At 30.9% G+C, this 17070-nt stretch overlaps 1 protein-coding gene across 2 annotated transcripts; it reads left to right on the top strand.

Annotated features, from left to right (window-relative positions):
• Nucleotides 1-5845: 5845 nt before the first annotated feature.
• LOC117923936 (E3 ubiquitin ligase BIG BROTHER-related) lies at nucleotides 5846-15892 on the top strand. 2 transcript variants are annotated; one of them, XM_034842441.1, is made up of 7 exons: nucleotides 5846-6203; nucleotides 6978-7338; nucleotides 7428-7468; nucleotides 13130-13171; nucleotides 13254-13375; nucleotides 13455-13563; nucleotides 15509-15892. In XM_034842441.1, exons 1-7 carry the CDS (start codon nucleotides 5976-5978, stop codon nucleotides 15548-15550), a joined length of 945 nt encoding a protein of 314 aa, XP_034698332.1. In that variant the 5' UTR covers nucleotides 5846-5975; the 3' UTR covers nucleotides 15551-15892. The 2 variants fall into 2 exon arrangements, with proteins under 2 accessions (XP_034698332.1, XP_034698333.1); XM_034842442.1 differs by having other exon boundaries at nucleotides 5851-6203; nucleotides 6978-7320.
• The last annotated feature ends 1178 nt before the right edge of the window (nucleotides 15893-17070 follow it).

Here is a 17070-nt window from a genome sequence, read left to right as displayed (position 1 = left end):
AAAAATAAGAAGTAGAAAAGAAGAAACAGAAAATGAGGGTCCCTACACCACAACATGAATCTATTTACCCCACTGAAGTAAGATTGACCATGCCCATTCCAGCAGGACAAACATACAGAGAGCTCCATGTTTCTCACAAAGTCACAAAATTCCTTGGGAAATCCAACCTTCTGTACTTAATGTCGTTAAGAAGATCAAATTTTTAAACATTGAACCATTGCTAACTTTAATGAATAATGTTGTTGAAGTAAGATCATTAGCTCAATGTTTTGGTTTCACTTCTTACTAATATGTTTTACGCTATAGGGCCGAGCCTAGACTTTTCCCCTTTTTATTTTTTGTAAGAGCCAAATCAAGAAATATCAAGTTAAAGGGGATGTATGATAAAACTTACTATATTGTTTAATTATTTAAATTAATTTTAAGTTAAATTATATATAAGTTATTGACTTAAAATTTATTACTTAATTCTTATTTTAAGTATTAAGTTTTTTTTTATTTTATAAAATTAACTTATATTCTAAATTATCAAAATAACATATTTATCCTTATAAATTATAATTAGGGTAAAAAATATCGAGTAATAATAGAGGTCATGTAGTAGTAAAAGATATCGTGTAAATAATTAGGGTAAATGAGGATAAAAATATAAAATAAAATTATAAACATATTTATCACTTAAAGTCATTTTTTACTTTAAATCATACCATTAAGTTATTTTATCAAATATATTTAATTTATTTAATGACTTAAATCAAGTTATTAAGTCACTTTAAGTTATTAAGTTAGTTTATCAAACACACACAAAGAAACTTGTTTATTTAATTACAAGATAAGTATTCCTCCTATCGGTCATAGTCTATATTTTAATTCATAGTTCACTTGTTTGTTTTGATGTATTTCCTAATTTTTGTTTTTAATTTTAAAATTTTCTCTATAAAAGTAGAATATCTTCTAAAAATATATATATAGATTTTACCTTATATCTTTTAAAATCACTTTTAAAAATTTTTAAATTGGAGTTGAGAACTTAATTTTTTCAAATAGTTTTTAAAATCAATAATTTTTTCAATGTAAGAATATAAAAGTTATTGTATCTTATACTACTAGTTTTTCATTTTAAAAATAGAAAAAGGGAAGTGTATGTGTGCTGGAATCTATTTGACTGTGCTTTCTTAAAATATTTTTAACATAAAAAGTGTTTCCCAAAGGAAAATCAAATTTGTGAAAAAATTTAGAATATGTTTTTAAAAAATAAAAATAAAATATTTCTAATGTTTTCTAGAGAAATATTTGATACATGACTCTTTTAAAAAGATTTTTAGAAAAAATAATTTCACTAAAAATACTTTAAATGGAAACACTGCTAAACACACTCTAATAGTGTGTTTAGTAATGTTTTTCTTTGAAATGTTTTCAATTGAAGTATTTTTTAAAATGTGTTTTTGAGAGAATAATTTATTAACTGATTCGTTATGAAATATTACAATTAATTTTTTAATTTTTTAAAAGTGTTTTTTTTTCCAAAAACATTTTTTGGATTAAAAATATTTTTTAATCAAAACAAATTAAGAGAAATTGAAAATAAACACACAGATATTAAATCATAAAGAAATTTAAGTATTTATTTATGGGCCTTATAAATGTGGTCAATTTACTTATCAGTTGTCATGTCTTCTCCATGTTATCATTTAATGTATAGAAAATATCAATTTATTATTACTCAAAAGTAAACTTTTTCAAAAACTTTTTGGAAAAAATGAAAAGGCCAAATGTCCTCTAAATGATTAGCATTAAATTTATAACAGCTATACCAAAAAATAGCTCAATTAAATTACCATTGGACCTCATTTGGAATTGATTTTAGGCACCTCGTAATTACTTTAGAATATTTTATAAAATAAATATAAATTTATCTTATATCTTTAAAAATCATTTTCAAAAATTTTAAAAATTGAGATAGTAAAAGATTTTATATTTAATTTTTTTTTAGTGTAAATCTTCAAGAATTCACGTTTAAAAATATTACTTTTTCAATACAAGTCTTCTAAGAGTTCATGTTATATATGCTAGGAATATCTTAATTACTCAATTTACATCCCTAGACCATAGATCTAAATATAATGGAAGCATTAGGTAATAAAAACTTTTAGATCTAGAAAAAAAATGTTTTACCTTGTATTCAATGGCTCTTTTTGGATCTCGACAAAAGAGGGATAGAGTTCTATAGAAGGGTTGGTGTTTAGAGTTCTCTTTTCTTTTAAGTGATTGGAAGACAAGGTTCTCAAGAGTAATGGCCTCTGCTGCTAAGAGGAGGGTTTATATAAGCTTCCTAGCTATGGGCTTGAGTGATTTAAGCACATTTGGTCTTGGGTCACTTAAACCAACTCACATAGGTCTTAATAAAAGCTCTAATTAGTCAATTAAAATAGTCTATATAGACCATTCACAAGCTTTTGTGTAACCTTGCATATTTATTAAAATTTTCTTATACACATAAGTGAACACAGAATACAATTAACCCTTATAAATCATGTCACCATGAAGTATAAGCTCAAGTAAGGACCATTGAGATCCATAGAAAAATATTAGATTCCTCATAATATAATTCTAAAATTAACTCAATATCCTAATATAGCGAGTCAACTACACTCTAGTATCCTATACATATTAGAACGAGATATAAGAACTCGAATCTATGACCTACTATCCACCATATGCAGGCTCCCCCTGAACTAATGTTTATAATTTAGCAATATGAATGCTATAAATATTTCAAGATTACCCATATTTTCCTTGAGTCTCAAATCCTTCTATTGTGTTTTTAAGTGACATACTCTATGTCACAAAGAGCATATGTCAAATTTCAATTAAAGAACTACTACAACCATAAATTGCTTAAACACACATTCTTAAGAACACCCAAAGGGGCACGATGTTTCAATCTTATGAGATATCATGGTGTTTCCATTGAAAATACCTATTGTTATTTACCTCTATTAATACTAACTCATTCCATGGGAAATATACGACTACATTAAGGTTTGACTCGTAGGTTAAAATTACTATAAACTTTAGCACAAGACTAATATCCTCTCAAAGTTAAGAGGTCATATAATATAGCAACTTAAAAAGATCATGACTACTTAATAATTAATGTCATGACTCACTATAAGTCCTATTTACTACGTAATTATGCACATTAGTGTACTCACAATGGGAAAGTCATCTTAATGACCAAGTGTAATCATCCCTTCAATTAAAAAGTAGTGCACTACAATCTAAAATTGATTGCTTAAATTCATAAATTAACTATAAACAAATCATCTACTTGTAAGGAACCCATGACTTGGATCTTTCTTTCAACTCCTAATACACTAAAGTCATGTAAAATCCAAGAGATGCTAAGTCAAAATGCTTGTAAGATATAATGCATAAATATGATAGATAAAAAAATGGAAACATAAATCATATTATTAAATAATAAATCCATTATTCTTATATCACGTCACACTTTTAAAGACTCTATCTTATTGGTATATATGTTATTATTATTTTCCCATTTAAAAAATGAGTTAATTCATTCATCTTCTTTGAGATTTTAATTGAATACACTTAGTCCCAGTGATTTAAAATTTCATCAATACTCTTTATTCTTTTCATTTATTATTCTCATTTACCCACCCTTTTACTTAAAATTGGAAAGATATTTGATAAAATTTTAAATAAGTGAGGTAATGTGTATTTAGCTTGAGGGGAGGTGAGTGAAATTCATCATTTTAAAACAAAAAATAGGAAGTATATCGAGAGAGCTACTTAAAAATCACATCTTTATTTTAAATGTTCTATTATATTTAGAAGTTAAATTTTAATATTATTATTTTAATCATTACACATATTCACAAGAATTTAATAAGTTAGAATAATTAAATCTTATTTTTAAAACACACTTTTAAAGCCATGATTTACTAAATTCTCAACCACTTAATTGTCACGATTAATTTTCTTTCAATACAATAGTTTTTCTTTGGTATTAAATTAATCTACTTACTTTTTGACATGATAAAATTACTTTAAAATGTGATTGAATAACATGCTTACTTAAATTTTACTAAAATGGAAAAATAAGAGTTATTAAAATAAAAATGAAATACTGATAATTAGATGTTAATGATACAATAATTTATTTAAATAAATATTGAGAGTCATATTGAAATTAAAAATTATTTAAAATTAATCTAGTGTCCTTTTATATATGGTTTCTTTTATTTATTTTTAAATAAAAAATAAAAAACTTCTAAATAAAAGTAAAACATTTTTTATATAATCACCTTATATCTTTAAAATCAAGGTAATAAAAGTTTTTCATATGACAATTTTTTTAAACAATTTTTAAAATTATTACTTTTTCAATATAATTTTTTAAGAATTTTGGTATCTTATATAAAAAGCAATATTATTTTTTAATTAAAAATATAAAACAATTACTAATGTTTTTTTTTTTTGGAAAGTAAAAAATTGGAAGTGTATCTACATTGAAAACTAATTTATTAAATATAAAACCCACATTATAATTTATCAAGGTTGGATTGCTTTTTACCGTTAGGCTATGTTTGGTTAATCGGATACACTATGAGATAAGATAAGAGAGGGGATACTTGGTTAGTGATGGAATATGATAAATTATCACATCACTTATCATATCCTATGTTCAACCAAACATGAGATATGATAAATGTTAAGATATATTATTCACCATTTTTTTTTTTATCTCTTTCACATATGATATATTAATTCCATAGTAAGATAGGAAATATACATAACTTATGTATCAAAATTTTATTTATTTTTTATTTTTTTAATATACTCATTCTACAAAATAAATTCTTTTATTATAATTTAATTTATGATTAAAAAAGAAAAACTAAAAAAATAATTATAAAATAATATCAATATATGATATATATATATATATATATATATATATATATATATATATATATTAAATAATATAATGTAAAAAATTTATTTATAACGTTTAAATATTTTAATCATGAATATTGTTAAATATAAGAGAAATCATAATTTTTAAAATAGAAAATATTGGAATATGGTATAATTTTTATTTTAAATGTTAAAAATAATACATATTTCATATTTTTTTTTTCATAAATTAAATATAAACTTAATATAACATAACATATCCAAATGGATATACTATCTTAAATTATTATATTAATAGGATATAAAAAGAATATCATATTCTATTGAAAATTATGTATTAGGATATGTATTTCCTACCAATAGGATATAATATTATAAAATATACGTATTATATTCTATTTTATCTATATATTTTCTATCAAATAAGATATAATATCCTAAGATATTAATATCTTATCTTATTTTATCATATCCTACCAATCAAATGTTTCCTTAATCTAATTACTATGATGTACCATTGCTTTTAAATCTAATTACTTTTAATTAGGGATGTGCGTATAAAAAAAATAGGAATGTAAAAACAAAAAAACCAACAAAATGATCAATTGAAAAAAAAAAGGACCAAATCAAATTACTTTTTTTTTTTAAAATAATAAATTTTATTAGATAAAATTGAGGAAAAAACTAAAAATTTGGGTTCGATTTAAAAAAAAAAAATACATATATATATATTTTAATTCCTAGACAAATATGAACAAAAATGTATGAATCCAATTTTATTCAAATTGAATCAAATATTAGGTCTAATTAGGATGGGGGAGGGGGAATCCTTTTCCCTAATCCATCTAATTTGAATTATAATTGTTTCCATCTAAAATACAAACAAACAATTAAACCAATCACAAAAAAGCAATACTTCCAAAATTTTGTTTTCTCTCTCTAATAATAATAGCGACATCTCCTTTTTCCTGGTCTCAGATTCTTCTTCGAATAATCCACAGCCAATTCCGTTTCTCTGCAAATTCAAATCTATGGAGAACAACAACATCACCACCACCAACTCTAAACTTGACTCCGATGAACCCAAATCCGTCGCCACCGCCACGGCCGCGGAGGAGCAGAACCCTAATTCCCCGGCCGCCGAAGACCCAAACCCTAATTCGAACCAGGCGCCGCCTCGCCAGTCTTCGAGGACTCCGTTCACCAATCTTAGCCAGGTCGATGCCGACCTCGCCCTCGCCCGCACCTTGCAGGAGCAGGTACGTCATCTGTTTGTGTGAAGGTTTAGATTTTGATTTTCTGGGGTTTGGGTGGGAATTTGGGTTGAATCGTTTTGTTTGAATCTGGATGGGGATTGTGGGTGGTTTTGTGGTTTCTTGATTTGGAATTGGGTGTTGGTTTTGTTGTTGATTGTTTCTTTTTTGTTTGTTGGAGATTTGTGTGTGTTGTTGGTTGTTTGGTTGCCGGGAAAATGCAGGAAAAATGAAGGAAACTTGGAATCTTGAATCTTTGGTTTAGTTTGGACTTGAAAAAACTGAATTATGTGATCCGGACTAGCCTGCTGATGAGAATGTTTCTTCCGGCAGCTTTTGTTTAAAATGAGGAATTTGGCTATGAAAATTTCAGTTTTGGTCTAATTTTGCGTAAGAATTTTGAGCTACTGAATATATAGAAGTGAAAAAAATTGGGCCAAAAAATTGTTTAAGTATATAATTTGGAAGCCCCAAGTGCTGAGGGTATTCTCCACTCAGTGTTTAGGTAGTTTTCCCGACTTGCAAGTTTTGCTTTTTCTAAACATTTATTTTCATCTCCATCACTTGTGCAGTTCTCTTCTTTTTCTGCAAAGTTTAAAACATGATATTCAAATCTTACTTTTCTTTTAGTTTCCTCAGTTCAATCTCAAATTGAAATGTTCTCATCAGGGAATTGAGTTTGAAAACTTGGGTTTTATGCTACAATTGATTACTTGTTTTTTGAATGTTTAATCTTCATTCCCTATTTTATTAATTGTTGTTGGGTGGTTTGTGGAGTAGGAAAGAGCATATATGATGCTAAGGATCAATGGTGAAGGGAGTGATTACGGAAGTTGGGAAGCTGGAAGCTATTTCAATGAGGAAGAGTTTGATGATCCCAATGATGGCACTGATGTGGATGATGGGGTTGATGATGAGGATGAGGATGAAGGGGAGTATGATGGCACTGATGAAGATGCTTTTGATGTGCATGCTCAAGCTGATGATGGGGAGGACGACAACCCAACTATTGAATTTGATCCAGCTGTGTTTTCTAGTGATGAGGCCTATGCAAGAGCTCTACAGCACATTGAAGAACAAGAAATGGCTGCAAGGTTGTTGGCCCTTGCTGGGATACATGATCGTGAGTGCCTGTTCAGAAGTGATTGACCTTCAACTGTCCTTTTTTCTTTCTCTTGCTTATATGTTCCTTTAAATATGTTGGAAATTATTACTGGTTTGTGGTTGTAGATGGAGTTGAGGATACAGAGGATCATGGCGGTAACTCTCAGGTATTCTTTTATCCAATTATAAAGAATGTTTCCCTGCTTCTACGTGTTTGTGTTTGTGGGTGGGTGGGTGGATGCATGTGCTTGACACACATGTATCTCATGCATATAATTAATCTCAAATTTCTGGTGTATCCATTAGTCAATTGTGTAGACGTCTAAATGTGTGTTGATGCTTATAAAATTGGAATTGAATGGACAAAATCATGCCGGGATTTTTAGTTGTGTAATTGGTGTATAGGACCAACCAATAAAGAGAGTATAGAATTGGAAACAGATACATCTGTAAGATGATGCAGTTAGCATCAGCAGTGGGTCTAGATGAGTTTGAAGAGGGACATATCTTATAAAATTAGAGTGCCTTATGATTAGGGTGTGAAGAAGACGGTTGCAAAGGGAAATCACATCAAGATGAACTTTACTGGAGCAGGGAAGGCTACTCTAGGAATTTGAAATAAAGGTGAGGTCATATGTGATGACAATGGGGCTGTCATATGAGATTGAACAGGTCTCCTCTAGGGGTCAAAGATGCAACCTTTGCAGGAGTAGAAATCTCCTGCATGGCCATAGTTTGGCCCATACTAGTGATTCTTTTCAAGTTGTCAGATCAAACATAAAGAGGTTCTATTAACATAATTAGTTTGACCAATAGTTTGTTGCTGTTATGTAATCTGTGCATAAAAAGCAAAGAATTGGAAACAAAGGCATTCCTGAGAAAATGGAGGGTTAAGATGGTATTCCCATGTTTGAGAGGCCCATGATTGTACAGGTGTGTTCAGGTTGAAGGTAGTATGGTAGGAGAAAGGGGAAGACTAGAAAAGCTGGGTCGGGGTTTTTCTTGATGGAGGTAGTGAGAAGTGATATTGGTGTTCGGTTTTCAATTTAGCTGAAAGAGTGAGCATTCATCAATCTTTTAGACTTGTTTTTGGAGCCATCTCCCTTCAAATATGGTCCTAAGACTTGTGATGAACAGACTAAATTAACAACTTGGAAGGAAAGTTCCAATTCATATACCGTATTTTCTAACTTTCCCTTCCAAAGTTTTAAAAGGTGTGCTTTAAGTAGGCGTAGGCTCAAAGCTCAACCACTCTCTAGTTACAATGCCTCGCTTACTAAGACATGTGTCTTTATTGAAGAGGCGCACCTTGTTTACTTTACTCTTCCTTTTTAAACAATTTTATTCTTAAAATTTCTAATTTTACATTGGAATTTATATAATTTCATTATTTATTTATTGAATGCTTCTTTTAAATGTTTGCAATATTAAATCTTTTTTTATTGATTATATTAGATTTTGAATCATATTTTATAAAACTGATACGCATCCTAGGTTGCATTTCACTTCACTGAGGCATGTACCTTGTGTTGCACCTTGTGCCTAAGCTATAGGAGACTTTTGCACTTTAAGTGTGCACCTTGAGCCTAAGCCATAGGAGACTTTTGCGCTTTTGGTGCACTTTGTGCCTTTTAAAACTATGTTCCTTTCTAGTCTATTCCTGAAAATTCTTTTTCTCAATTAAAGGGATTACCTTCCAATGAATGGACTAAATCTGCCTGGTCTAATATTGCTCAAGATTACTATGAATATTAGGTGCTTTAATACGTGTTCGGTTGAAAGATATTGGTATGTTTGAGTGGGTTGACATGAAGGGATACAAATCCCATATAAACTCTAATCTCCATAATTCCAAATTCTTTAGTTTGGTTCGAGTTCCCAATTCTTGGTCTTTAATTTGGATTTTCAAATTCACTCTTCCAATTTATTGATATGTTTTGAAAAATGGATATTAGGTCAGTTGCTGCCATTCTTGATGTGTGCATTTAAATATAAATAAAGGTAGACCTTTTATAAATGTCCAAAGAGGCGTTGGGCATGGGTGTCATGTTGAGAAGTGCCGGTCATGGCAGTCATAAATGGGAAGAAATTTCCTACATATGGTTGGTGTCATTCTCAGGCTCCCTTTTTGTGTGTGTGTTCTGTTTGGGAGTTGTTGCATGTTTGTGCAGCGATGCTCACAGTTTATTTTTCCCAACTAATGCCAGTAGCTTCTATAGTTTTGTTTTGCTCGTTATTAGTTTTTTCCTCCTAGCCATGGAATGTGTTATATCCTTCTAACACTGCTTGGCTGGTTGAGTTCTCCATTTATGACTGACATTGAGAGTTTTTTCCTCCCTGATAGGAGAATCAGACTATTGTTGTGAAGTTGCATTCATCTTAAAAGAGTTATCTGATTTTCCTATGCATGTAATTTGACATTTGTTGTTGACATGCTCTAGTTATCCACCTTTCCCAAGCTTTACAATAATATTCAGAGAGGTTCTGGTGCTGGCTACTAAGGTTATTAATTTTAGTCCAAGTTCACTCTTATTATAGAAACCTTTTTGAGCTGCATATGCCCTTAGTGAAACATCATTCCAACTTTTTCTCATAACCTCTCTTCATGATTATATTCCCTTTGAACCTTCAATCTTTTTGGTAAAACCCATCCATCCATCCTTTACTTTTGCAAGTACATGAGTGTGCTGAAATTCTAGTCTATATCCTTTTGGATTAGGGCTCTTCCCCCACCACCTGGATGGATTCATAACTATTCTTACTATAGTTGTCTCACTTAGACAACACTTGATCTGACTGGACCAAACTTTTCTAGTTCACCCCAACATTCTCCACTTGTCAAACTGTTGCTGATCAGTTTTTATATATCAAACTGATCTCTCCAACAGGTAATCTTACTGTGGATGCCCCCTCGTTTGTAATCAGTTTCGTTATAGAACCCTTTTACTCTAGTTAATTGTCCACCCTTCACAAGTGTGATCTCTATGTTATTTATGGCTGTGCCTAAGGGTGTATCGTTGAAGTACATTCTTCTTTTAAAAACCTGTTCTTGAACCAACAAGTTTCTTCCAAAGCAAGCAGCTTTCTGGATGTAGATAGATGATGATGTCTGTAGACATGGATCTTATATTATATCATATAATAGCATATGAGAGGATATATAAGAACCTAAATCCACGAATCACTCATATTATGATCTTCTCCATCCTAGGTCTTTTCATTTCATCATCTGACTTTTAGGTTGTTACATGGATTTAAACCTGGAACTTACTCCATTCCCACCCCAAGCCTTGCCACTTGAACTGGGCCTCAAGGGTGAAATTCAGTTGTAAATCAGTTCATACAGGACTATTGTAACAGCCCTAGCCATAGTCATCCTTTGGACTCTCTCTCTCCCCCCCTCTGTCTTAAGAATTTTTTCCTCTCTATAAACTATGCTTTCTTGTTTTGCAATTGCTTATGTGACTGGCATCTTGGAATATGCTTTAAATAGAGATTCTACCCATCAGCAGGATCTATTTTATATTTCTTTTAGGGCAGCCATTAGTTGGACTGTTCACCAGACAACTGATAAGTAGCATTTATTTCATTCTTTCTCCTATATGCCCCTCTCTTTTTAACTTTTAAATCACTTTAAGTGGCCATTTATTCAGTCACATGAGAAACTTTTAATCCTTGGCTTTCTTAATATTGCACACAATCTATTCCTTTCAAGTACGGTCAATAGCTTTTAGATTTGTGGATGTTTGATTTTCCCTTTGAAAAATGACAGCTTTAGATTAGGCCTTGACTCAGTAGTCCTTGAAGGCTGCTATTTCACATGGGATAGAGTAAGGCCTTCACCAAAAAAAGGAGGTCATCTTTGACCTCTGACTTTAAGGCGTCCTGAGTGTTATCCTACTCATAGACAATTCCCTAGTCTAGTCAGTAAAGGATCTTGCCTTCCCCGAACCTAGATGATTTGTCAGAGAATTGGCTTGTTCTTTGCTTTGTGTTTGTTTTTATACTGACTTGAGGGCCCCTAACAACCCATTCCCCCATATGGAACCAGCGGGATGGTATAACCAATGTTTTCAAAACCAGACCGGTCATCAAACCGGAAAAATTACCGGTTCACAGTTCATTGGTCGGACCGGCGGTCGAACCACGGAGAATTGGTAATGTAATAAATATATAATTTATATATTATATAAAATTAAAAATAATTATAAAAATTAAAAATATATAAAATTATAAATTTTAATAATGTTTGATTTTTATATTTGGTATATTAAATTAAATGATAAAGTTTAATATTTTAAATTTTATTAAATAGATATCTATAATATTTAAGAATGAAGATATATTTAAGATGAAAAAATTTATAACATTTAATTTATCTTTTTATCTTTGTATTTTATTGTTTTAAAATTATTCTATTAATTAATTTATATTATTTTTTATAATTATTATTATATTATTCTTATAAAAATAAACAGGAAATAAAATATTTACATTTCTTTAAAGATTTTATATGATAAAAATTTGAAATATAAAAACATTAATCTTTAGTCTTATTATATCTATATTTTTTAACAACATTGCAATGCTCAATGGTTCAAAGTCCAGCCATCATGCGTCCATCCCTCAAAGAGGCAATGTTAGTCCTATTCCCAATCCCACATCGGAAGCACATAAATTCCATGTGCTTCAAGTGCTCTATAAATACCTTGCAACATGCTTTGCAAGCTAAACAAGCCAGCAAATTGGGCTTGGAGGCATGGCCCAAGGGAAAGATTTATAAGCTATTGTTTTATTTGATTGGGCCTAGTGGCTTGAACCAAATATGGGCTTATAATTAGTTTAAGTTTCAAAAGTATTCGGTGTGGAATGGGCTCAATGGATAATGGGCCTTTTAATAGTAAACAAGTATTTATAGAATAGAAAAAAAAAAAAAAAAGCCTTGGCCGGTTTGTAAAAAACCGGATAGTTTGTCCGGTTTGGCGGTTCAACCGATGGTTTGAACAGTTCAATGCCAGTTTGACCACAAAACGGTTCATTGAGTTGGACCGAACTGGAAAGTTCACTGGTCGACGGTTCAACCGGTCGGACCGGCCGGTCCGGTCCGGTTTTTAAAACATTGGGTATAACCCATATGGTCCACCTCTGTGTTGGGATGAGAATAGAAAATGACATATCCATGTCATTAATAATGAAACAAATGGTACAAGAAGGATGAGTTACCCCTTCAAGGGGAAATAGAATTAAAGAACAGTGCAACCCCTTCAAGGGGAAATAGAATTAAAGAACAGTGCAATAATTAACTATCAGAATGTTGTGATGCAATGACTACTAGGAGAACTTTAGCAAGAAAGTCATAGTCAGTGAAAAGTATGAGTGGGATAGCTTAGTCTTTTGTTCTGGAAGCATGATTATAATATTTGATTGCCTGTCATTAGTCTTCTCTGACTCTTCATTCATTTTTAGTTTGGCAGCTAGGAAAGGGTCTGTTGTCCAGTCTTCATTCAAGCTTATCAAAAAAAATCTTGATAAGCTTTGTTCAGCTGTGATCCTTCTTTTTTTAAATTTCATTTTTTTTTTCAAACTCTTCTTTGGATCAGGATTCTACATGTCATCAGATATATATAGATCACATATAGATTTCTTTTAATTCTATCCTAAATGTGTATGCCATCTAGATTTTAAATTTTAAATATATTTGAATTGGCTTCTTATTCAGTTGTGTTGAGAATTTTCTCGTGTGTGGCTCTTTTTCGGTATAGCATAGAGCTATTTTGTTCCATTTTTCTGGTATGTATCATGCATCTTATACATTTTTGGGTTTTCAGGATACATGGGAGGAGGTTGACCCAGATGAACTTTCATATGAGGTAAGCTTGGATTTGGACTCTGGGGCTTCTACTTGGGGCTTCTATTCTGGTTTATTGAATGTAGACTGCTTAAATAATTCAGGAATTGCTTGCATTGGGTGAAGTAATCGGAACTGAGAGCCGAGGGCTTTCATCTGATACAATTGCCTCTTTGCCTTCAGTTACCTACAAGGCACAAAGCAATCAGGAAGGAAGCAATGATTCGTAAGCAACAAATGCACTAAATTTTTAATGATTAAGTAGTGGTGATGTAAGGTTAAAATTCTCTTACTTTGTGTTTTAGATGTGTCATTTGCCGGTTGGACTATGAGGATGGTGAGACCTTGACTGTGCTTTCTTGCAAACATTCATACCATTCTGAGTGCATAAACAATTGGTTGCAAATAAACAAGGTATGCTTATTTATGTATTTATTTTTCGTATTGTATGGTTTTGGTTCTCCACCTAATTTCTTGTTTTACCGAGGGTTCCACATATGTTCTCCCTAGTGTGCCATCATTATATTCTGTCAAAAACAATGCTTAGTGATTCTAACTTTCCATTGGAAATTTTATTCCATGTTTTTGTATTGAATTTTGACTCAACAAGTCTCCTTTCTCATTCATGCATAGGTTTTGATTTATGGCTTTTAGGTTGTAACATTTCCTGGTTTTAGAAATTTGACTCAGTATTGGATTGAGGGCTCTCATGTGCTTAGTTGGGTCTCAGTTTTTAAAATCTTTCTTTTATCCAGGGGCTCCATTGAAAATTTGAATTACAATCCTTGCCTGCTTGTAACTTCAGGCTTTTTCTGTTTCTTATCGATGGATGTTTTTTTTGGTAGATATTTTCAAGATCTATTCATTTATCAGAATTAATAAGGAATTTTTTGGTAGATATTCTCAAGATCCATTCATTTATCAGAATTAATAAGGAATGATGCCTAATATAAATTATAGTGATTTCATTGGAACAAAAAAGGAGTAGAATGATTTTCTTGCGATGTATGGCCTTGTTTTCCATGAAATTTGAGTTCATAACAGCATATGAACATGTTTTTCTTTAACCGAAGGGGCTCTTATTCTTTTTTGAAAAGAAAAAAATGTTTAAAGGTAATGTTTTGTGTTCATCATCAGACAGCATGTTCAATCCCTAGAACATCATATAAATCTAAGAACTATGCAACTACCTGTAGTAAATATGATGAATATGGGCTCTGTTTGTGTGTTTTGGGGGCCTGTGTGAAGGGGAAGAATTTAAAGGTAATATTTTGTATAATAACATACGATAAAACTATAATAGTATCCAGTAAAACACCTATAAAAAATAATAATATTATCCAGTAAAATAACTTCCAAACATGTTAATCTAGTCTGTTTTTCTTCTTTTTTTCCTCTGCTATTTCATATAGAAGAACAGACTATTTGAGCCTGGACGTACCCTAGCCACACCCCACCACATCTGCCACTTGGACTGAGGTAAATGGGCAGTGGTAAATTTTCCTTTCAATTTGAAGATGAGAGGATGATGAACATAGAAACTCCCACTAGAGCAATGAGCAGAATGAAAAGCACTTCTCTCAAATTTAACTTGGCCCCAGCTTAATACTTGTTGTATGCAATTGACTTTTAGTGCACCTCATTCCTTGCCCCATTCCCTTGAAATTTAAATTGAGTATAACGATTACAAGGAGCAATGAGCATAATGATATTTCCGCTGTCTAGTAATATAAAAAGTGAGATATTTTGTGGTTTTGTGGAATGAAAGTACATTCTTATTCAATTTTGTGATAGGCATTGCCTCACCTAATCAGTCCATCAATTCTTAAGGCCATGTTTGGATTGTTGAGATGGAAAACTAATTCCTTTCTTTATTTATTAGTGTGTTTGGATTGGTTTTTAGAATAAGAATTAAAAAAAAAAAAAATCATTGTTATAGAAAGCAAATGCCATTCTCACTTACACATTGATTCCTCTCTTTTACATGATATTATGATTCACCTTCATTCCCATACTACTTCCATTCATGTTCTCGCATACCAAATGCATCCTAAGAAGTTTATGCGTGCTTAACTATTTCTCGGGCTACTCAAGACAGTTGAATGGAACTCGGACAAAACTCCATTTACCAGAAAACTCTTTGTTCAATAAGTCTCATACAGGATATGTATCAACTACATCTTTTCCCTTCTTTTCTTGTTTGGAACCTGTCCTTGGTGGGAAGCATTCAAAGTCAGGCCAAATTCCTTTTTGTTTTTTCCACATTACACATTCCATATATTTCTATAGAACATAATTTCATAAATCATGAAACTTTAGTTGATCATCGCTGGTATTATTCTTTGCTCTGTGACTGTAGGTTTGCCCCATTTGCAGCACTGAGGTCTCGTCTTCCAGGTAGTGAGGACTCGCTTACACCAGCTTCTACAAAGCCACAGACTACACCTACTCACAGAAGGATGATGGCACACAACAAAGGAGGTCACAGCTCATCTTTGGTAGACTTGGCCTGTCTGGATTCCTTGTTACTTCGCTTCTTTATATATATATATATATGCTGCCCACCCTCCCAGACTGGTTTTTACTATTTTCATTTTATTTTGACACCCCTTTGTTTTGAGTGAAATGCAAAAACGATGTTTAGCCAGATTCTGCTAATGCTCATCTTATTATTCTTATTATTTTTCAGCTATTTTGCTGCAGTATTACCAGATAAAATGTAGGAGAAACCCTTTTTTTCGCTTGCATTTGTTTGGTTTTTGTTTCATGGATTTTCTTGGGAAAATGAGAAGGAAAATCTTAAGACTCACATGTGACTTAAAAAAACTCACAGTAGTTACATGTAGAATATGAGAGATTGAGAGAGGTTTGAGAGCGGCTTATTCCAGAATGCGAGAGATTTAGGACCTGTTTGGAAAATGTTATTAAAAATAATTTTTTATTTTTCAGAAGAGAGGACAATTTTTAATTTAAAGAATGCTTAATATAATTTTGGAATGGTTTGAAAAAATGTTTTTAATATTTGAGTTTTTAAATATAATTTTGTTCTTGTAGTAATTGAAAATTGTTGAAATTGTGTTTTTTAATTTTTGAGAATTGTTTTAAAAAATGTTATCAAACCGGCTTTCAAAACGAATAAGTGATTAGTATTATAAAAGGTTTTATAATATATAATTATTTTTTGGCATAATATCGTAAATTGAGAAACATTAAGCATTTTTATTAAAATAATTTATACCCTCATATTTGGGAGGGCTTATCAAATGTTGAATAAAATAGCATTTGAAAGTTAAATGCAACTTTTTCCTATTTTGTGAAGAAGGTATGTTCTTGTTCAAATATAACGTTAGAAATAGTTTTTTAAACAAATTTTAAACACTATCATAATTACGCTTATTTTTAATAAAAATATTTTATAATATAGGTCCCAAACACGTATGATTATATATTAAAGTAAATTTAAACGCTAGAAATTAAACATTACCCTAACATGATATAAAAGATTTTTGGGCTTACGAAAAGGAGCTTATGAATTTTGAATGTCTTTTAGAAAGCATTTATAGTATAAAATTGAATGTGGTTACGACTAATTTTAGAAAGCATTTATAGTACAAAAGACTTTTGAAGAAAAATAAGGAGATTAACAAGATTTAAAAAGTATTTTTAAAAAGTTGAAAAATCAAATGTAGTTATTTCTAAAGAAGCACTTAATAGGTGATTCTACAAAAAAACTCTTTTAGAAAAAACACGTCATGTTTGGTAGATAAGAATGAAGAGTGGGAATGGACATCTTATTCATTCATTCTCATAATTGAATAACTACGCAAGGGAATGGAATCGAGAATGGTTTCAATGAAAATGAAATCTTATTTATGAGAGGGATTTCAATTCATCCTAATAAAAAGCATTTTGATTCCTATT

The sequence above is a fragment of the Vitis riparia genome, chromosome 10 (genome assembly GCF_004353265.1).
Source record: "Vitis riparia cultivar Riparia Gloire de Montpellier isolate 1030 chromosome 10, EGFV_Vit.rip_1.0, whole genome shotgun sequence".
Classification (NCBI taxonomy): domain Eukaryota; kingdom Viridiplantae; phylum Streptophyta; class Magnoliopsida; order Vitales; family Vitaceae; genus Vitis; species Vitis riparia.
Note: the sequence above shows the minus strand (reverse complement) of the source record. Positions and strands in the feature narration are given on the sequence as shown.

Bases quoted from the DNA above. Each gene is read 5' to 3' on its own strand.
- LOC117923936 (XM_034842441.1), top strand. From the start codon at position 5,976: ATGGAGAACAACAACATCACCACCACCAACTCTAAACTTGACTCCGAT. The intron at 13,172-13,253 runs GTAAGCTTGGAT...TAAATAATTCAG, and splicing joins CAGATGAACTTTCATATGAG to GAATTGCTTGCATTGGGTGA. The intron at 13,376-13,454 runs GTAAGCAACAAA...TTTGTGTTTTAG, and splicing joins CAGGAAGGAAGCAATGATTC to ATGTGTCATTTGCCGGTTGG.